This window comes from Trichomycterus rosablanca, chromosome 22 (assembly GCF_030014385.1).
Source record: "Trichomycterus rosablanca isolate fTriRos1 chromosome 22, fTriRos1.hap1, whole genome shotgun sequence".
In the NCBI taxonomy this organism is placed as follows: Eukaryota; Metazoa; Chordata; class Actinopteri; order Siluriformes; family Trichomycteridae; genus Trichomycterus; species Trichomycterus rosablanca.
Window position 1 is genome coordinate 9250495 of NC_086009.1, and position 23040 is coordinate 9273534.

General features: G+C 43.9%; 1 protein-coding gene across 1 annotated transcript in view; it reads left to right on the forward strand.

The window, feature by feature from the left end:
* vat1 (vesicle amine transport 1) overlaps positions 1 to 21772 on the forward strand; it is a 76480-nt gene extending 54708 nt beyond the window's left edge. The window contains exons 4-6 of the mRNA XM_062984922.1: positions 2243 to 2332; positions 8318 to 8559; positions 16791 to 21772. Of these exons, the coding sequence (XP_062840992.1) occupies positions 2243 to 2332; positions 8318 to 8559; positions 16791 to 17105 (647 nt within the window). The 3' untranslated portion in view covers positions 17106 to 21772. The remainder of the gene's footprint in view (positions 1 to 2242; positions 2333 to 8317; positions 8560 to 16790) is intronic.
* The last annotated feature ends 1268 nt before the right edge of the window (positions 21773 to 23040 follow it).

Consider the following 23040-nt stretch of genomic DNA (forward strand, 5'->3'; position numbering starts at 1 on the left):
ACTGGTCTTGGATGAGAAGATGTTCTTACACAGTGCCATGCCTGCACCTATTCATTCAAATGATCCTCCAAGCCACCCAAGGAGGATGGATTCCTACTGAGTCTGGTTCCTCTCAAGGTTTCTCCTTGCCACGGTCGCCCTTGGCTTTGACTTGGGCCGCTCAGGGGGCGCAGTGGTAAAAACACACGCTGGAACCAGAGCTAAACTCTGGAATACATCGTATCGATTCTCAGCTCTGCCTGCCGTCTAAGGCTGAGCGGCCACATGAACAACGATTGGCCTGTTGTTCAGATCTGGGCGGGACTAAGCCGGATGGGGTCTCTCTCCCATGACTGGTGCAATTACGACCTCTGCCGGCTGATTGATGGCTCCTGCACAGAGATGAGAAAAGAGTGCTCTCAGGGTGTGTCTCTCCGTACACAACGCTGAGCTGCACTGCACTCGTCAAAGTGTAGGTGATGAGATGCATCCGGTATGCTGCCCATGTGTCGGTGGGGTTGTGGGTTATTTTAAGCCCTGGTTACCAATAGGTTTGGCTGGCATTTCTAAACCACATACGTTCAGCTCAGTAGTGTACATCATATTAGGCTGTTGAGCAACAACTAAGCCCTGACTGTATGGCCTAGTTAACACAGACTAAATCGGAAGTGTGAAGGAAGTGAAAAAGTTTCAAGCGATTGAGCGCTTTGCACTTAAAGTCACACATTTAAATTTCTTTATTCAGTTTTTACACTTTAGATCGATGTGTGATCCAACTAAAGCTCAAGTGGTGTAGCGGTCTACTGCACAAGCCCGCTACTGCTGAGATTGAAATTTGACTCTCAGCTGTGCTATCGACCAGCCTGGTGCCTACACAGACATGATTGGCTGTGTCTGTCTAGAGGGATGGTCGCAGCCTCCCTGTGCAACCGTCGGTTGGTAACTGCACACGTGTCAAAGTTGCCTTTGTCGGGTGGGAGTGGGGGTGGGGGTCTGCCACAGTAGAGGAGAGATACTACCAGGTAATTGGATATGACTAAGAAAGAATTGGGAGAAAATAAATTTACATTTGCAGAATTTAGCAGAGGCTTTTATCCAAAGATAGATAGATAGATTCAGCTTTATTGTCATTGCTCAGTACAGTTACAAGGCAACGAAATGGTTAGCATCTACCAGTGCAAATAGTAGCATAGGTTTATATACATAGTAATACAGTATATACATAATAATAATATAAGCATAGGAATGGGTATGTATAATAATAATAGTAATATGTAAAATAAATAACTATACATGGGGTCTTAATGGGTATATAACAATTACTACAATTATGACTGAATAGAATATGAGCAATTGAGGGTTAAGGGCTCAGAAGCCCAACAGTGGCAACTTGGCTGTGGTGGGGCCTGAACTGGTAACCTTCTGATTACCAGTCCAGTACCTTAACCACTGAGCTACCACTTCAAAAATAGAATGAGGCACCCAGGTGGCACAGCAGGATATTCCGCTAGCACACCAGCACCGAGATTTGGAACTCCTCAGTTCGAAACTCTGCGTTGCCACTGGTCGACTGGGTAGCAGTGCCCGCAGCAGATACTAATTGGCCACCGTATCTGCAGGGTGGGGGCCAGACTATGTGTGGGTGAGTGGGTCTTCATACGCTGTGTAAGGACCCTGATTGGCGGAAGAGACGCCTGTGCAGAATGCAGGGGCGAGAAGAGGAGGGCTGTGCACGTGTCGGAAGAGGCGTGTACAATGGTGTGCTCTCCTCTGATGCAATCGGTTATCCCTCAGCAGCGGAAGACAAATTGAGTGCACTAAATCAGGAGGAAAATGGGGAGAAAGATGCATTAAAAAAAGAATGAAATTTATAGAATACAATAAATAAATAAAAAAACTAGATTTAATTCAGAAATTCAGAGTGTTTCATTAAATGAGTCAATAATTGTCAATTAAATGATTAGAATTGTGTATTTAAATATAGTAAACACACAATGTAATGTGCATTTCATTTTTCGCACTCTTGTTTTCTTGTTTCAACCTTGAATTGTCGTTGCTGTTCTGCTCAGTGTAAGATTGATGTTGCTCCTTAGTGCATGTTTATGGGAATGTCTATGGCAATATTTATATTGGTTTATTTAGAAAATTAAAGAGACTTTAATGTAGTTTATATATATATATATATATATATATATATATACACATGTGAACATAAAAAGATCCAGATTTTATGTAACCTTGTGTTTGTCTTTTTCCCTATTAGGTGTGGACATTGTTTTGGACCCCTTGGGTGGTGCTGATACCCAGAAGGGCTACAACCTGTTGAAACCAATGGGCAAACTCATCAGCTATGGTGAGTTCATTGTATTTAAATTGTCAATATCCAGTCTTTTTGCATTAAGTTTTTTTATTCTATGGGTTATTTTGTAAACCCTAGTGAGATGCCTTGCTGCCTACTGCCTACCTAGGTAGCTGCCTAAGTAGAAAAGATTCTAATAAGACACCAAACTAATAAGACGGATTATTTGGACGCACTACTTAGACAGTGCAGTTTTCATCTACTAAGGTAACACAGTTAGCCTAAGGCTAACGTCTCTCTCCGTGTACCAAAAACAGTTGAATTGTCACTAACATTTATGTTTGTTCATCTTTATGCAAATTAAAGATCAGTGAGGATTTATTTACATTTGAAAAGAACTCTGCATTCGTCCGCCTGCTTACAGCCGAGGTGGGTATATTGCTGCTCACGCCTCCGACGACCCACCACAGCCTTTAGCGGAACTCTTTTTCACCCATGCATTCTGCTAATCAGGGTCCTTACACAGCGTTTGAAGCCCCCACCCACATATTCCGGTCATCCCGCCCTAGCAGAAACCGTCTTCTGCAGGCACTGTCAGTTTATGCACGCTAGATGGCATCCAGCCGACCGGTGGCAACACCGAGTTTCGAACCACAGAGTTCAGAATCTCGGCGCTGGTGTGCTAGCGGAATATCCCGCCGTGCCACCTGGGAGCGCTATTTGTCACTGGGATTGCCTTCACTGCTAAGGAAGCATCGGATGCTCCCTCATTATTCAGTCAGATTATCGGTCAGAGTTAAGGCACCTTAGGTAGGCAGCATTTTAAGGTTTCTAAGGAGCGTGAAGAATGACGTAAAATGCATCTATGTAGAGAGCTCACTAGGTTTTCAGACAGACCCTCTGATTGAGGTGTACAGATGGAGTAACGTGGTCCTGCTCTGGTCCTACCTAATACCCAATTAATTAATTGTTGATCTATAAGCAAATATGTAGTCAATGCTGTTTATTTCATTTCCAACAGCTTACAGATGAGATCTCAGTTCTGGTCAGAGCTAGAATTGCTAGCGTAGATTTCACACATCAGTGATTGTTATAAAAAGCTAGTGTTAAATTCATTCCGACCTCAAATTAGAGTGCAACTTCTCTTTTTATGCATTGTCTAATTTAGCAAAACACTCACACGTTTGTACAGAGCCCCAGATTTCAGTTGTTAGTTCTACAATTACTGTCTGTAGTCCATCCGTTACTCTGCATGCTTTGTTAGCCTGCTTTCACCCTGTTCTTCAATGGTCAGGACCCCTACAGGACCACCACAGAGCAGGTATTATTTAGGTGGTGGATCATTCTCAGCCTTGCAGTGACAATGACGTGGTGGTGTGTTAATGTGTGTTGTGCTGGTATGAGTGGATAAGACACAGCAATGCCTATGGAGTTTTTAACCACCTCACTGTCACTGCTGGACTGAGAATAGTCCACCAACCAAAAATATCCAGCCAACAGCACCCTGTAGGCAGCGTCCTGATATTTTTTTAACCTGAAAAAATAGTATAGTAGCTTATCTAACAACTTGTTAAGTGATATCCTAGTGGCCCTTAATAAACGGAATGACACTTTGGCCGTCACTATACTCCAACTAATCCTTGATGTTATGTATTGTTCTCTTAGGGCGCATTCACATGATAAACACCAAAATCACTTTTGTGCTGCCGTGCTTTTGCTTCCTATGGAGTGTGGCTTTCTTCTTTTTTTTTTTTCCTCCCAATTTTTCTCCCCTAATCTAGTCGTGTCCAATTACCCTGATTCGACCCTACACCGCTGACTGGGGACGCCTCTCAACTGACATACGCCCCCTCCACCGCTGACTGGGGACGCCTCAGTACAGTCAGTACAGACTGCATTTTTCACCTGCACGAGTCGAGTTCATACACTTGACGGGCACTGTGTACGGAGGGCCACACCCCCATCAGCATTATTCCTCAGCCCTGTGCGGGCGCCATCAGTCAGCCAGCAGGGGCCGCAGTCGCACCAGTTATGAGGACCCATGATCCGACTTTCTTACCCTCTAACCCTGAACAACAGCCAATCGTTGTGCATGCTGCCACCCAACCCAGTCGGAAAGGCAGAGCTGAGATTCGATACGATGTATTCTTACCTACTTACGTACTTAACGCTGCGCCACCTGAGCGGCTCGAGTGTGGCTTTCTTAAGTGGCGAGCACTGCTCACTTTTGCCGTGTTGAACGATATTTGCCTGATTTAACTTTGACCCAGTTTGCTGCTGACCTTTTCAAAACCCCTCCAATAAGACAAACTGTTTGATATGACGTGGTAAAAGCGACTCAGGCAGTACGAACAAAGCTTAACGTGATATATTGTATTAAAACAACGACCAAGGAATTTAATTAGTGGAAAGAACTTATGAGCAGTAATAACTGAGAGAGGTTGAGCGTTTCTATGTCATTCATGAAATACAATAAACCATTTTAAGCTTTTTTTTTTTTTACAATAAGCGTTTTAGACTCGCTCGGAAAAGCTGATTCTCAGCGTTTCTCAGCACCCCGAGCTATAACACAAGTTTAAAAGTGAAACACAGTAAGTAAAATACAGCTAAACACAGATACATGTGGACACATTCAGAGTGGATTTGATTGTTATTTCACACAGATGCAGATTCGTCTCATATGCACGCTTTGATGACGTTTTACCGCACAGTTCAAGCACATCGCTGAGCAAAGCGCAAACCCTGTTTCTGTGCTGACCAAGCATTCAGTGGTGAAACGGCTCATTATGGCATTACATTAATGCAGAGGAAGTGTAGGCCTCAGCTGATTGTGTAGGATAAACATGCATGATCGACATGCGCTCACCACACACAAGCACCTTGTTTAACCCACATAGTAAAAATCTTCATGCGTATAACAAGTTTACCAAACAACACAGCACTATTGTGTACCTCTTCTATCCTCCCTCTTTCTCACACCCCCCCTCCTTTTTGGGCTTATCAGCATCATTGCAGCGAAGCCGAACAATGGGTCCTCTATCTGCCCCAGAACCCGGACTGTGTCTGAATGTAGCGGACTGGGTCAGGTCCAACACTCGGCCTGACTCAGTCAATGCTTTGTGTGAGTGTGGGGGGCAAGATAGAGGCATAAGGGTGAGAGGGCAAATTTCTTTCTTAATGAAAGTCTCAAACACATGTATAAGACCTACCTTATTGGTTGAATTTAAACCTAGAACATCCAGTGACAGTGCGAGGCTTCATGTTCTGTATCAAAGACGCAAATTCTCATCCGTGTTTTGACACCCCCCTTCTGCGTCCACAGAATCAGTTGGAAGTTTTCCAAACTCCGTTATTTGAGTCGTGTTTTAGCTGCTTTTAGACATTTTGACTAACCGATTGCTAACTGAATTGCCGTAGGATTGCTAGGACCGCCTCATAGTGCACATTATTTTCTCCCATTTTTTTAGCTTAGTTAATTGTCGTTTGCTGCTGGGGGATCCCTGATTGCAGTCGAGGTGGGTATATTGCTGCTCACGCCTCCTCCAACCTGCGTGCAGCCCTTAGCTCAACCCTTTTTCATCTATGCACTCTACACTCGTTTAAAGCGGTTGAAGTTTGAAATTGTCCAAAATCTCTTGGTATGCTGAAGCATTAAGAGTTCCTTTCACTGGAACTAAGGGGCCGAGCTCAACTCCTGAATAACAGTCCCACACCATAATCCCCCAATGCAGTCAGACAAGTACCGTTCTCCTGGCAACCGCCAAACCCAGACTCCATCGGATTGCCAGACGGAGAAGCGTGATTCGTCGCTCCAGAGAACACGTCTCCACTGCTCTAGAGTCCAGTGACAGCGTGCTTTACACCACTGCACTGTTGATGTAAGGCTTGGATGCAGCTGCTCGGCCATGGGAACCCATTCCATGAAGCTCTCTACGCACTGTTCTTGAGCTAATCTGAAGGCCACATGAAGTTTGGAGGTCTGTACTGATTGACTCTGGTGACCTCTGCGCACCATGCGCCTCAGCATCCGCTGACCCCGCTCTGTCATTTTACATGGCTATCACTTCGTGGCTGAGTTGCTGTCGTTCCCAATCGCTTCCACTTTGTTATAATACCACTGACAGTCGACTGTGGAATATTTAGTAGCGAGGAGATTTCACGACTGGACTTGTTGCACAGGTGGCATCCTATCACGGTACCACGCTGGAATTCACTGAGCTCCTGAGAGCGACCCATTCTTTCACTAATGTTTGTAGAAGCAGTCTGCATGCCTAGGTGCTTGGTTTTATACACCTGTGGCCATGGAGGTGATTAGAACACCTGAATTCAATGATTTTGATGGATGAGTGAATACTTTTGGCAATATGGTGTATATACAGACTGCAAATCATGCCTTGAGGCACAAATGACACACACAGCCAAACACCCCACGATAATCAAAATACAGGGCATGATAAAACTCTATTCTGGATACCAGGGCATTGCAGAAGAGCAGGGTATGAAAAAGCTGGCCAGTTGGCAGGAGGAGAACCATATGAAAAATCACTTATCTCAAACTTCCACCAACAGAAGTTCGCCCCCTTGTGGAGGCTTTACTTTACGTCTTGTAAACCACAGTGGGATCAGATTGGTACTATTTTTATTAATTAAGTATATTTCGATTTGATGCATCGTTTGTGTGTTCTGGATCGCAGTAAAAATAAATGGAAAATGTGGGTCATTTGAAAAATCCTGCAGTGAGGGATGGGAGGGCTGACGGGTAAACTGTGCGGACGACGTAACAGTTCAGAAATGACCAAAACTCATCGGTGGAAACAGTGGCTTATCAGTCAGACAGAGATTCATCTCACACAAGCTCTTATTCATGCATGTTTAGAGCACACACTTCCAATTCAGAAACTAGAATTCATTTAGTAATACGCTTACCCACATAACACACGCGCACACACCGCATGCAGCGCGCACACTGGCCTCATTCATGGGCGTAATCTATTTTCTAAATTAACTGCAAAAGCAACAAATTTGTGGCGGGCGTATTTCACTCCGTGTCAAAATGCCATTTCTTATTTGCTTATTTGCTTGTTGTCTCGAAGATTTGAGCCAAATGGAACCAGTTTGCTTCAGTAAAGTGAAATTGTTTTGTTTAGCTTTTACATTTAATATTAACAGGAAATAGAAGCCAGCTGTTTTCAGGTCAGATGCCACCGCTGACTGATGTTTTCCTTACTGTACATTTTATCAGCTCCACTTACCATATAGTAGCACTTTGTAGTTCTACAATTGCCGACTGTAGTCCATCTGTTTCTCTGCATACTTTTTTAACTGATTTCACCCTGTTCTTCAATGGTCAGGACCACCACAGAGTAGATATTATTTAGGTGGTGGATCATTCTGAGCACTGCACTGACACTGACATGGTGGTGGTGTGTTAGTGTGTGTTGTGCTGGTATGAGTGGATCAGACACAGCAGCGCTGCTGGAGTTTTTAAATACCGTGTCTACTCACTGTCATACTATCTAGTAGTTGATAGTTGATCCACCTCAGAGGTGAACGCTCATCTGTTGCTGCTGTTTGAGTTGGTCATCTTCTAGACCTTCATCATTGGTCACAGGACGCTGCCCACGGGGCAGACTATTCTCAGTCCAGCAGTGACAGTGAGGTGTTTTTAAAAACCACTCATACCAGCACAACACACACTAACACACCACCATGTCAGTTTCACTGCAGTGCTGAGAATGATCCACCACCTAAATAATACCTGCTCTGTAATGAGTCCTGACCATTGAAGAACAGCATTAAAGGGGGCTAACAAAGCATGCAGAGAAACAGATGGACTATAGTCAGTAATTGTAGAACTACAAAGTGCTCCTATATGGTAAGTGGAGCTGATAAAATGGACAGTGTGTGTAGAAACAAGGAGGTGGTTTTAATGTTATTGCTGATCAGTATATACAAAAAGCTTAGTTAGTTATCCATAGTAACACTTTATAACAACAGTTTATTAAGCTAACAAAGCTCATTATGGTCTGCTTTTCTCAGGCGCGGCCAACATGCTGTCCGGTCAGAAGAAAAACCTGTTTGCAGTGGCCAAGACCTGGTACCAACAGTTCTCTGTTCACACTCTGAGTCTGATCCAGAGCAACCGCTCAGTTTGCGGCTTCCATCTGGGCTACCTGGACTCCGAGTCGGAGCTTCTCTCGGGGGTCATGAAGGCCGTGCTGGATCTGTACCAGCAGGGCAAGATCAAACCCCGCATCGACTCCACCTACCACCTCGAACAGGTGCGTATATGTGCGTACAACATGAAAGCTAGTTTTGTGACATGTGCAGTACAGTGTGTGTGTATGGCAATTTGTTACAAGCCATAAGGATTACTCAGTGCCCTTGTTTTTATTGGTTGATTTAATTAAATAGCACTTTAAGCAGAATTATACACCTTGCTATACACCTGGTTGACGTCACTGGCGCTATACACCTGGTTGTCGGGGGGGGGGGGGGAAGTCCAGCTATAGATCCTCAGATGTCCAGAGCACTTAAATTTGACCAATCACATTTTCCCTCTGAATGAATAGGCTTTTTTATTGCTTACTTTATGACAAGTTCCGCCCATCGTGGAGACGCGGATGTAATATAGAATCGTTAATAGTGGGGATGTAACGATGCACCACAAGACAGTTAATAACCGATTCAAAAATTCCACATGTCAAATCGATTTGACATGTATAATGAATCGATATTCACTTTAAGCAGCAGAGGGCACTGGCGCTATACACCTCGCCTGGTTGACGTCACTGGCGCTATACGCCTGGTTGCTGGAGCCTATCCCAGCTTGTCAGTGAGCGCACAGTAATAACAACCTGGACGGGGCGCCAGTCCATCGCAGGAAAGACACACATATACACACACACATATACACACATATACACACACACACACACACACACACACACACACACACACACACACATATATATATATATATATATATATATATATATATATATACACACACATACACACACACACACACTTACCTGTAGGGCAATTCAGTGTCTCCAATTAACCTGACTGCATGTTTTTGGACTGTGGGAGGAAACCGGACCTCCCGGAGGAAACCCACGCAGACACGGGGAGAACATGCAAACTCCGCACAGAAAGGACCAGGACCCCGCCCCACCTGGTGATCGAACCCAGGACCTTCTTGCTGTGAGGCGACAGTGCTACCCACTTAGCCACCGTGCCACCCTAAGCAGAATTATTAAATTATATATTTTTTGACCAATAAAATCAGTCAATATTCAGACGTATGCACAGTCCACCAATCCCTTCTCGTTCACCCATACATGGGTGGATTTGCGTACGGAGAGCCACGCCTCAAGCTCTGCGCTCCTCCACTTTCCGGACAGGAGCCCTGGGCAACCAAGGTCCTTACACAGCAATAACCCCACCCCTTAGTTCGGTCTTTCTCACCCAACTGACTGAAAGCCAATTTTGTCTGCTGGAGGCATTAGCTAATAGTGCCTGTCTGAGGGCGCCCAGCCGACCGATATCAGAGCCAAGATTAGAACCCGGGAGCTCAGAATCTCAGCGCTGGTGGCCTAGCGGTTTATCCCGCTGTGCCAAGCAAATGAATCCTTCATACCTGCCTATTCAGTTTGTGAAGGTTTAGATTAAAAAAGATTTAAAAAGCCCCTTTGTCTGATACTGGTGACCAAAGAACGCTGGTCCAGCTATAGATTCTCAGAGGTCCAAAGCAATTAAATTTGACCAATCACATTTTCCCACTGAATGAATAGGCTTTTTTATTGCTTACTTTATGACAAGTTCCGCCCGTTGTGGGGACGCGGATGTAATATAGAATCGTTAATAGTGGGGATGTAACGATGCACCACAAGACAGTTAATAACCGATTCAAAAATGTAAAACGAATCGATATTCACTTTAAACAGCAGAGGGCACTGGCGCTATTCACCTCGCCTGGTTGACGCCACTGGCGCTATACGCCTGGTTGCCAGATTCAGGATTTTTTTGCCAAATTGGGCTTAATTTAAAGTTGTTTTACGTAGTTTGTACTTACCTTAGAAATAAAAGGGCGTTCATTATACAGCCACAACATTAAAACCACCTCTTTGTTTCTACACACTGTCCATTTTATCAGCTCCACTTACCATATAGTAGCACTTTGTAGTTCTACAATTACTGACTGTAGTCTGCTTTGTTAGCCCCCTTTCATGCTGTTCTTCAATGATCAGGACCCCCACAGGACCACTACAGAGCAGGTATTATTTAGGTGGTGGATCATTCTCAGCACTGCAGTGACACTGACATGGTGGTGGTGTGTTAGTGTGTGTTGTGCTGGTATGAGTGGATCAGACACAGCAGCGCTGCTGGAGTTTTTAAATACTGTCCACTCACTGTCCACTCTATTAGACACTCCTACCTTGTAGATGTAAAGTCAGAGACTATCGCTCATCTATTGCTGCTGTTTGAGTTGGTCATCTTCTAGACCTTCATCAGTGGTCACAGGAGGTTGGTGGACTATTCTCAGTCCAGCAGTGACAGTGAGGTGTTTAAAAACTCCAGCAGCACTGCTGTCTTATCCACTCATACCAGCACAACACACACTAACACACCACCACCATGTCAGTGTCACTGCAGTGCTCTGAATGACCGACCGCCTAAGTAATACCTGCTCTGTAGTGGTCCTGGGAGGGTCCTGACCATTAAGGAGCAGCATGAAAGGGGGCTAACAAAGCATGCAGAGAACAGATGGACTACAGTCAGTAATTGTAGAACTACAAAGTGCTTTTATATGGTGCAGAAAGTGAGTGCAAAAAAGGCTCTGTTTATGTCTTTTCTCCTAAAACACTGCACCAATTTAATGCACCAATTCAACAAACAGCATTTTAAACTTTAGTACACAATTTGTTTAAATGAATGTTTTATAAGTAGGACACACAGCTGCAGAGAACCAGTTGCTCTAGAGTCCTCTTTGTTGAAAGTTTGTTTTCCCTGAAGCTGCACACAAGACACCCAGCCATGTACAACTGGCCTTCATATTCAGCATTTTTTTAAGCCATAATAACTTATACCCAAGGTTAATTTTCGGTCATATAATGTTGATAAAGAACACGAGTGAAACTTCCGGACTGCAACACAAACTAAGTAGTCACTTGATGACGTGTATTAACACGGTAAAGTACGCTAGCACACCAGAGTTGGGGTTTCGAATACATCGTATCGAATCTCAGCTCTGCCTTCCGACTGGGCTGGGCGGCTGCTGGAACTAAGGGGTCGACTAAGGGGCCCAACTCCTGAAGAACAACCCCACACCATAATCCCCCCTCCACCAAACTTCACACTTGGCACAGTGCAGTCAGACAAGTACCGATCTCCTGGCGACCGCCAAACCCAGACGGAGAAGCGTGATTCGTCGCTCCAGAGAACACGTCTCCACTGCTCTAGAGTCCAGTGGCGGCGTGCTTTACACTACTGCATCCGATGCTTTGCATTGCACTCGGTGATGTAAGGCTTGGATGCAGCTGCTCGGCCAGGGAAACCCATTCCATGAAGCTCTCTACGCACTGTTCTTGAGCTAATCTGAAGGCCACATGAAGTTTGGAGGTCTGTAGCGATTGAGTCTGCATAAAGTTGGCGACCTCTGCGCACTATGCGCCTGCCTGCAACATTATTCAAGATGAACGATTTGGTGGTAGGTCAGTGATGGTCTGGGGAGGCATATCCTTGGAGGGGCGCACAAACCTCCATGTGAGGGCCGACGGCACCCTGAATGCTGTTAGATACCATGATGAAATCCTCAGAGCCATTGTCGGGCCTTACGCTGGTGCAGTGTGCCCTGGGTTCCCCTGGCCAGAGTATGTAGGCAGTTCCTGGACGATGAAGGCGTTGATGCCATTGACTGGTCCTCACTTTCCTCAGACCTGAATACTGAGTAACATTATGAGTTGCTTTGATGAAATTCACGGAAATTGGATGAGCCTATGATTTCAATGTTTTGCTTTGATTTTCGGTATGAATTTGGGTCCAGCCCTCCATGGGTTGCTGATTTTGGTTTCCATTGACTGTTATGTCATTTTGCTCTTGTTCATCGAGATCCGATGTATGATTTAAGTGTTCCCTTCATTTTTTTGAGCAGTGTATTTTGGTTTCTGAGTGGCCCAGCAGTATAAAGACACTGCAAGTTCAATCAATGATGATGCTACAGGGTGTTGATTGGGAGCCGATTGGTTGTGCTCTCGTGTTTTGTCCTTCCTATCAGTGGGTGACCAGCAGCCGCAATCATGCGATTGAAAGTGGGTGGAAAGTAACTTTCTCCAAGGTCATTAATCTGCCCACTGTCATTTCATGAGCCTCGGCTTATACGTATATGCTTGGCTGGCATTACTTGTCATGGGAAAGGCACGTGCCTGCCCTGACCTTTATGGATTTTGTGTCTATTTAGTGCATAAATAAGAGAGTAATAAAGCTTTAGGCTTCCTATTCATTTACTTATTCCTTTTTTTTTTTTTTCCTTTGCTTTGATAAAAATTCCTGTTCTGCCCGTCATCCTACCTCTTGTACTTCATTCTCTCTTTCTCTTTTGGCTCATTTACTCTGCAATTCTCTGGCTTGTTGCTATGGAAACCCTCTCTGTTTGGTAAAGAGATGGTCAGAAAGGGCCTGATGGCCATGAAGTTGTTTGCAGTGAAGATAAACACGGTGGTTTGCACAGATACCGAAGAGCTACGGGATTGCTCGCTAAAGTGTGTGGATTAATCTGCCCATGTTTTAAAGCGAGAGTAATCACAGCGGGAGAGTCTGTAGTTCAACACGGTTTGATGATTAACCTGTTGTAACGTCTGTTCAAATGGTGAATAACTGGTGGATCGAAATGGGGGTGGGCACATCCTGGCACCTGTCTCAAACCTGGATAAATAGGAATGTTGCAATCTGAGGGCATCCAGCATAAAACCGGTGCTTAATTAAATAAGCATTTGAATGATCTGCTCTGGCAACCCCTAGTGGGATAGGCACTTGGGTGGTGCAGCAGTAAAGTACTCTAGCCCAGTACTGCTGGGACCTGGGGGTCTGGGGTGCTTTATGGTTGCATGGACGTGATTGGCTAATATCTAAAACAGCCTAGTCACACCCCGGCACCCTTAGTCCCAAGCCTGGATAAATAGGAATGTTGCATCCTGAGGGCATCGAGCATAAAACCTGAGCCTAATTACATAAGCAGTCAAATGATCCACTCTGGCAACCCCTAGCGGGATAGTAACTTGGGTGGCGCAGCAGTGAAGTACTCTAGCCTACTACCACTGGGATCTGGGGTTCAAATCTCTGCTGTGCTTTATGTTTCTGTGGACATGATTGGCTAATAGCTGAAACAGCCTAGCCACACCCTGGCACCCTTAGTCCCAAGCCTGGATAAATAGGAATGTTGCATCCTGAGGGAATCCAGCGTAAAAGTATACAAGCATTTGAATGATCTGCTCTGGCAACGCCTAGCGGGATAGGCACTTGGGTGGCGCAGCAGTAAAGTAATTTATCCCGTTACTGCTGAGATCTGGGGAACTAGGGTTCAAACCTCTGTGATGCTTTGTGTCTGTGCTACCTTGATTGGCTAATAGCTGAAACAGCCTAGGCACATCCTGGCACCCCGGCACCCTTGGTCCCAAACCTGGATAAATAGGAGTGTTGTGTCCTGAGGACATCCAGCATAAAACCTGAGCCTAATTAAATAAGCAGTCGAATGATCCACTCTGGCGACCTCTAGCGGGATAGGCACTTGGGTGGCACAGCAGTAAAGTACTCTAGCTTGTTACAGCTGAGATCTGGGGAACTGGGGTTCAAATATTGGTGGTGCTGTATGTCTGGCATCCCGGCACACTTAGTCCCAAGCTTAGATAAACAGGAGTGTTACGTCTTGAAGGGCAAGACGTAACACTCCACAGTAAAACCTGTGCCTGATTAAATGAGCGTTTCAATGATCTGCTCTGGCAACCCCTAGCAGGATGGGCACTTGGGTGGCACACCAATAAAGTACTCTAGCTCTGAGATCTGGGGAACTGGAGTTCAAATCTCGGTGGTGCTTTATGTCTGCATGAAAATGATTGGTACTTGTCTCTCAGTGCTTGTACCAAGCCCAGATAAAAATATAAGGGTTGTGTCAGGAAGGGAATCCGCCACAAAAAAAATGTGCCAGGTCTAGTGGGCAGACCAGATGCGCCAATGCAAGTTAATTAGGTAATTTTACCATCATGTTTAAGTTAATTACGGATGCCAAACAATACTCACCATCCACTTCTGCAATATTAAAACATTGCTCTGTGCAGGGTTTATTATTTTTCATTTCCTTTTTAATTAATGATTAAATAAGCCCCCCCACAAACACCCACACACCCCCTCTCTCCCTATCTGTCCCCACCTATGCAGCGAGCAGTTAGTCATCAGTCAGGGTCAGGCTTCTTCAGTTGCTAGGAGATGTCTCTTTGTTGCCATGGCGTTGGTTGCTAGGCGTTGTGGTATGAGAGAGGTGAATGACTGGGTGAGAGAAGTGAAGGTAAAAGAGAGTGTGGTCGAGAGAATGTATCACAGTACTTAAAAGGATTTTTTTTTTATTGTCGTGCATGTATGTTAGTTCATAAGATTGGCTTGTAAATCTTACCAGCAAAATGTTAAAGATAGTGTAAAATAAATATACATTTATTTATTACTGTGGTAATTTATTGTTATCACAGTGCCAAATAGACCCCTTAGTATGTCAATATGTAGACAGACAGACAGATTTTTTAAATTATCCTGGGCAAATTAAGGTCTCCAGTAACTTTAACAAAATAGGGAAAAGAACAAAACAAATGCTAAAAATAATGTAATTAAAAAAGTAAAATATAGCAAATATATGTTGTGCATATACACAATATACAGTATACAAAATATAACAGTATAAATATAGTTTAAATACCAGGGTATTATAAGAAAAAACGTCCAAGTTGTATATGTATATACAGTATATTTACACTCTACACTCACTGTCCATTTTATCAGCTCCACTTACCATGTAGAAGCACTTTGTAGTTCTACAATTACTGACTGTAGTCCATCTGTTTCTCTGCATGCCTTGTTAGCCCCCTTTCATGCTGTTCTTCAATGGTCAGGACTCTCTGAGGACCACTACAGAGTAGGTATTATTCTCAGCACTGCAGTGACACTGACATGGTGGTGGTGTGTTAGTGTGTGTTGTGCTGGTATGAGTGGATCAGACACAGCAGTGCTGCTGGAGTTTTTAAATATCGCGTCCACTCACAGTCCACTCCTACCTAGTTGGTCCACCTTGTAGATGTAAAGTCAGAGACAATCGCTCATCTATTGCTGCTGTTTGAGTTGGTCATCTTCTAGACCTTCATCAGTGGTCACAGGTCACTGCCCATGGGGTGCTGTTGGCTGGATGTTTTTGGTTGGTGGAGCAGCAGCGCTGCTGTGTCTTATCCACTCAGTGTCACTGCAGTTCTGAGAATGATCCACCACCCAAATAATACCTGCTCTGTAGTGGTCCTGTGGGGGTGCTGACCATTGATGAACAGGGTGAAAGCAGGTTAAAAAAGTATGTAGAGAAACAAATGGACTACAGTCAGTAATTGTAGAACTACAAAGTGCTTCTATATGGTAAGTGGAGCTGATAAAATGGACAGTGAGTGTAGAAACAAAGAGGTGGTTTTAATGTTATGGCTGATCGGGGTTCTTCAAAAAGTTTCCGCACTTTTTTAACTCTATTTTTCTACATCATCACCTTCTGATGCATTTTTCCCAGCGTCGTACCAACTTTTTAATACCATCAGCAAAAAATGCTTTTGGTTAAGAGCGTAGCCACTGATGCACCGCTGCTTTCACATCATTATCACATGAAAATCTTCTTCCCCTTAATGCTTCTCTGAGCATCCAAAAAAAGCTGGAAATCGGATGGGGCTAAATCCGGACTATAAGCTCTCTCTCAGTCTCTCAGACACGACCAGTTACTACTCCTCATGTCCTCACTGTTTGTGAGTGTGGAAGAGTAAAAGTGTGGATACTTTTTGAAGATTCCTCGTAGTATACAAAATATACCGTATACAGTAGAGTACTTTATTAATGCTCGTCATTTAGAAATAGTTTGTTAAACAAGCATCTGGCCAATTAATCTAGCTCTATCTTGAACTATATCATTATATAAAAAGCATGTTTGCTGTTTGTATAATAATATAATTATGCTTAAATATCTAATTGGTCAGTCTTTAGAAAGTACCGACAACACCCAAGTCTCTTTCAGTAAAGTATCATGACATAATTATTGCGATTTGTCCCGCCCCTAGTTTCCCATCAGTATGAGTGAATGAGTAAGCCTGGTCCAGTATTAGATTAGACCAGCAGCTTGTTCAATAATCTCTCCACTGCAGATGGATCAACAGGCTTCTCTCTCTCTCTCTCTCTCTCTCTCTCGCTGACTTCATTTTCGATTCTCTGTCTTCCCGTCCAGGTCGGCGATGCCATGCGCAGGATGCAGGAGAGGAACAACATCGGCAAGATCGTCCTCACCACCGAGCCCATGAAAGAGGAGCCCAAGAAGGAAGAGGCCAAAAAAGACGAGAAGGAGAAGAAGGAGGAAAAGAAGAAAGAGGACAAGAAGAAGGATGAGAAGAAGAAAGAAGAGACCAAGAAGGATGACAAGAAGGAGGAGAAAAAGAAAGAGGAGGCCAAGAAAGAGGAGAAGAAAGAGGAGCCCAAGAAGGAGGAGCCCAAGAAGGAAGAGGAGCCCAAGAAGGAAGAGGAGCCCAAGAAGGAGGAGAATTGAGAAACGAGTCGGGCCGAAGCTAGGTGGAAAATTGACGGCTGTGAATCGAGTTTGTGTTGGGAGTAGGGGATCGTTTGAATCTGTGTCGGATGTGTGTTGAGTGTATGTGTGTGTGTGCGTACGCAAGTGTAGTCCAGCTCTCCGCTCAACCCAGAGCAATTACTCCTGCCTTAAATCATCTCACACTAAAATCTGCAATCCAACCAGCCTTATATACAAACACGCCAAATAAACAGATCTACAATCCTGTCACGGCTAAGTAGTTGTAGTACGCATTTCAATTTACTGTAGTATTAATTGCTTCTACTAATCTGTAATCTGTACTCTGTGACTGTGTGCCTTTTGAGCTGTGCCATGTCAGTATTACACTGCCAAATACACCAGTCATGTGTTCATTTGCCATTCCTCATTCCCCCCGGCATGCTTTTAATACCAACGTACCAACACCTTACTCGCTTTATATCTATTTAGCTGTTCCTCATGCTAAGGAGTACGAGTGAAAGCCTGGGTTGGGTAAGAGTGCTGTTGTCATGACTACCTGAATGTGCCCTGTCTCCTTTTCTAAACCCCTTAACCATCTCCCCCGTTCTGATGTCCTCGCCATGGCGATTCACTCCTTCGCGCTTGACCAGACTCGCTCATGGATATTCACTGAACCACTGAGCCAGTAGTTTACCAGTATAGGTAATCATCTAATGTTCCTTGGCTCTACCTACACCACGTTTTGAAGCGACTTGACACAATCGGCTTATAAATCAAGCATATTTATTTCAGAATCACCCGGGGTTGCCAGATGTTTTGCATATTGCACGTTTCCTTCATAATCTAAAAGCAACTCAAGTTGTCAATCAACACCAACAGGTGGCAGTGCATCTTGCCCGGTAATGTAATGACACTTGTGTACACATGAGCACATCTGGTAATTAAATAAGACGTCAACCCAGGTAGCTTGTATGCCAATGTACTTGAGACAATGACTCCCAGTTTTAAACCTAACCCAAGTATTGCAATATAGGGGAGGGGATTGCATCTTGTCTTCTTAGGGGTGGCTCATTGGTGACGGGGCAATAATTGGAACCTACGTGTAGATTTCTGTATTGTAACATTATATATGCAACTTAGATGCTTTAACAGTGGGACACATCTGTTTTCTTATACTTCAATATAAAAAAAAATGCTTTTTCTTTTATATTCTGTATGAAGATTCAAAACACTTGCATTTAATTAATGCCGCAAGACCCAGACTGTCTTACGTCTCTCAAACTACACCAGTCTGAACGCCTGTACTCATGCATGCGATGACTCCGACTGTGTATGAATCAAATCCTTATTCCGTTTCGTTAAACATGACGGTCGCTGCCAGTATCCAAATGAACTCTACAGAGCAGCGCCGATTATAGTAAACCATCTGCGTCTCACATTCTCAGCTTATTGTATTAACGCGGAGACGCTGAAACACATAGCGCTGTTTTATTTCCCAGCCTCCTTCAGGATTCCAGGTTATCCCGCGCATTCCGCTCAGGCCCTTCTGACCACGGCCTTCGGCACATTGGCTGGGTTTCAGCGTGATGGGTTTTGTTTGCTCTCACTCTCCGCTGTGCTCTCTTGCATTTTATCGTCACTAGTTGGCATAGCAACAGGCGTTTAGCCAGCTAGAGATGACAGTTGGGTTGCCCCCCCCTTTCCCTTCGCTCCCACACTTACATACATACACTAAATGCTTTCTCTTTCTTTCTTTCTGCTTCATTTGATAGTTTATTACTTTCCATGCACGTCAGCATTGCTTTAGTGAGAATCCAGGGTGACGAGGGCATAACCTCGCCCCCCTGTGTGCCGTCAAACAAGTCATAGTTTAGGGAATAGTCATTTTTCCATATTCAGTGCTTTACTGCCTCTACTGGCAAAACTGATGCACTGCGATCATTTCTGACCCCCATTTTTTTGCGAGTCTGGTTTTCACGCGACGTGTGTGAATCGCCCGAATGTCGCGTGTGAGCAAGCAAGTGTGCGGCTGTGTGTCTCCGTCCTCAGGTCAGTTGTCAGATTTGGATAATGTGTGTGTGTTTTTTTTTTTTTTCTGTCTCTACCTCTGTTATGCTATGAGTTAGCACGTCTCATTACTTACTCTCCTCCCACAGTCACATCTCAAACCCCCTTACACCTCTTTCTCTGGTGAATGACCTGTGTTTGTTTATGATTTGCACTCTGCTTGTGGCTATAATGCACTTCTAGGGATGGCAGTCCCACTCTCAGCCCAGCGTTCCTCAGGAGTCCTCTCCGAATTCACACCATTGGCATACACACGGATGCTTACCAAATATAATATGCAGATGTTCGTTTCTTTATTATTCATCTCAACCTGATTACATTTTTGGGTTGCCAGACGCTGACCGCCCTTTCGTGCACGGAGGCGGTAACCCAGACCAGAATCGCCTGGACGGGACAGGCGTGGCTCTGCCATCCTTGTCTTAGAAAAAATAAATAAAAGAAAAGTGACAGTGTTCTTACACAAGACACGCATCTGAAATCTGAGCGGAGTTCAGTTGCAGGTCCTTATTTCCGTTGTGTATCTCCTCTTTTCTCTCCGTGTCCTCCGTGTGGAACGTACTTTTGTTTCCCAAAGCACCACGTGACCCCCCGACTAACACTACAGTAAAGGGTGTCCACTTTCATTTGCGTTGTTATCGTTGTCGTGTAGTCCTATTTTTTTTTGTGTGTTTCTCGGATTTCAATTGAAGGCTTCGCTGCGGTTTATTTAAATGTGAAGAACGACGTTGTGTTGATCCTGATTAAGTGTGCCAAACTGTGCGCCCGACTCTGCTTTACCCCCCACTATCTTTACATCACTGAACAAGAAAAGAAAAGATGAAATGAAATTACAATCTATTTCTTTCTTTTTTTTTTTTTTACCCAATCAACAGAAAACAGATGTCGTGCCTGTCGTGTGTGGTTGATACCCAGATATTTACCGGCGCTTGCCAACTTGCAATTCTCACTGTGCTGATCGCTACACCGAAATACCTCCTTTACAGACACACCGATATATATATCAACTGCCCTCTCTGGTTCGCCAGCTGAGCTTCTGCTGAAGGGCTGCTTTGTCGATCCCAGTGTGATCTGGTTTACTGATGGATCAGTAAAATGTTTACAACATCGCCGCAGGTCGTTTGTAGGTCGGTTTCTTAGAGCTTTATAGATTAGGCAGTGCGACACCATCACATCGGCTAACCATGGCCTGAGTCAGAAATTTTGATGTCATTTTCTTATACAGAACACTCTCCGTGCGCTATACAGCTCTCCATACGACCCCATCTCGCGTATTTAAAGAAGAAGCATTCGGCCACTGAACATATCAGACTAGTGTGTTAGTTACGACTCTCCTCGATAAGAAGTGCAGCTCAGCAGCAAGTAGAGGAACCGGAATGCAACCGGGTAATCGGATATGACTAAATGCATAAAAAAAGAACTCTCAGCTAGATTAAATCTTTAGCTTTGAAAATGACTGTCCAGTCAAAGTGTTAACCTACTATTTGGTGCTCTAGCTGTCTGTGACTAGTGGTCCTAGAGAGCACAGACAACTCTAGATAGCTGGCTTTGCTCTCAGGGTTGGACAGATGTGCGTTTCTGTCTCTCCTATTGATCAGGGCTGTCTGTAGTAAACTGTGTCTCGGTGGGTAGCACCGTCGCCTCACACCAAGAAGGTCCTGGGTTCGATCCCCACACGGGGCGGTCCGGGTCCTTTCTGTGTGGTTTGCATGTTCTCCCCGTGTCTGAGTGGGTTTCCTCTGGGAGCACTGTTAAGACAGTGAGTGAGTGGTCATCATACATACACTTCACATGAGGTGGATGAAGATTAGGTCATTTCTAGGACCAGGTCCTGTTCCAACTCTTCCACATCACTCTTCTGGTTCTAGAACTCCTTCCAGACGAGTCATTCTGTCTCAGTTTTGTCTAGCCGTACAGCACAAAATGTAACACTTTTTTCTCGATACCAGAGGTATAAACATCTGACTTTTATGTTTACATATTAGTAAGCAACCATTGGCAGTTAGTCTGCTTTAACTGAGATGAGAATATGGGACGAGGATATGTCTTAGCGACCGCTTCCTCTGTTCGTACCACAGCTTCAGTAACATTTTCAGAACTTAAACGTCCATGCAGGACTGCACACGGCTTTTCAGAGCAGGTTTAGGTTCCTAAAGCGGCTTCTTCCATCCATTATATGCAAAAATCTGTGTAAATAAAGGCATTAATGATTGGCTTTCAGTTGAATCCGTTTTACCCTAGATTAAAATCCTATTTCTTAATACGAGTACATTAGAATGAACTTTGTCAATGACCAATCAGCGACGACTAGCTTTTGTTAACCGCTCAGTGATTTTGCAGACCCACTCTTTTCTTCCACACACGTCAGAGACGCGGCAGCTCGTTTTATTCCTGGGTTTATTTCTTTTCCCTCCGCTTTTTATTTTTATTCCATCACCGCTCTCTCCAACGCATGCGAGACCCTCTGCAGGGCCGCTGCTTCTGTGCTCGACTCCGAGTTGGATCGTGTGTGATTCACAAACGTGGTCATGAGGACCGTATAGCTTGTAATGCTTCTGTGTGTGATGTTACCATTATGCCTTACATGTTTTCCAGTACTAATAAAAAGAGCATAACAAAAACTCTGGTGTGATGGTGTGTTTTTTCCTCACTGTTATTTTTGTATGGGTTTTTTAATATTATAATTAACTTTAGAAACAATGTAATTAAATAATCTGTAGGAAACTGTAAGGTGGCAACACTTAATTTTTAATTCATTTAATAATATTTGTGAATTCATGATTTTGCTATGATCTTTAAATTGATTACAACCTTATTTTATGTAAGAATTAATGGGCTTTATCCAATTTTAAGTTTTCACCATTTATAATATTTAATAGGTTGGTCAGAACTATTATTAATATTATTTTTTTCAAATCAAAGTTATTAGTCACATACAAAGTCGTACACAGAACCACTGGCAGTGAAATGCTTTAGTCACTGCTCGGCCACATTAGTAATCAGAGAAAAAAATATTACTCAAAAATATAAATGTTTCATCTTTATTTAAAAAGTGTAGAAAATTTTTTAAATGTATAATATGATTTATAAGTAGAAAAATAAAAGTAGGAGCAATTTAAAATAGAAAATAGAGATAATATCTATCTATATAAATGTATGAGTCTGACCAACTCGGACAGCAGCAATAGATGAGCGATCGTTTCTGACTACATCTACAAGGTGGACCAACTAGGTAGGAGTGTCTAATAGAGTGGACAGTGAGTGGACACGGTATTTAAAAACTCCAGCAGCGCTGCTGTGTCTGATCCACTCAAACCAGCACAACACACACTAACACACCACCACCATGTCAGTGTCACTGCAGTGCTGAGAATGATCCACCACCTAAATAATACCTGCTCTGTAGTGGTCCTGATCATTGAAAAACAGGGTGAAAGCAGGCAAAAAGGTAGGTAAAGAAACAGATGGACTACAGTCAGTAATTGTAGAACTACAAAGTGCTTCTATATGGTAAGTGGAGCTGATAAAAGTGAGTAGAAACAAGGAGGTGGTTTTAATGTTATGGCTGATCGGTGTATATATAAGATCAGTGTATAACACATGTTTGGGGGGATTAAAGGGTCTGACTTTCTCAATGAATACTCTGACACCCCCAAAAGAGGTTCGGGGGGAACGGGGGATTTGAAACTCCTAATTAATACTCTGACCCTACAAAAAGAGGAAAACATTCATGTTTGGGGGTCTGACCCCTCTAATTAAAACTTAGACCCCACAAAAAGGGTAAAAACACATGTTCAGGGGGCATTTGTGGGGTCTGAGAAAGTAAAAACAAATGTTTGGGGGGACTAAAGGCTCTGACCCTCCTAATTAATACTTGGACACCCCCCAA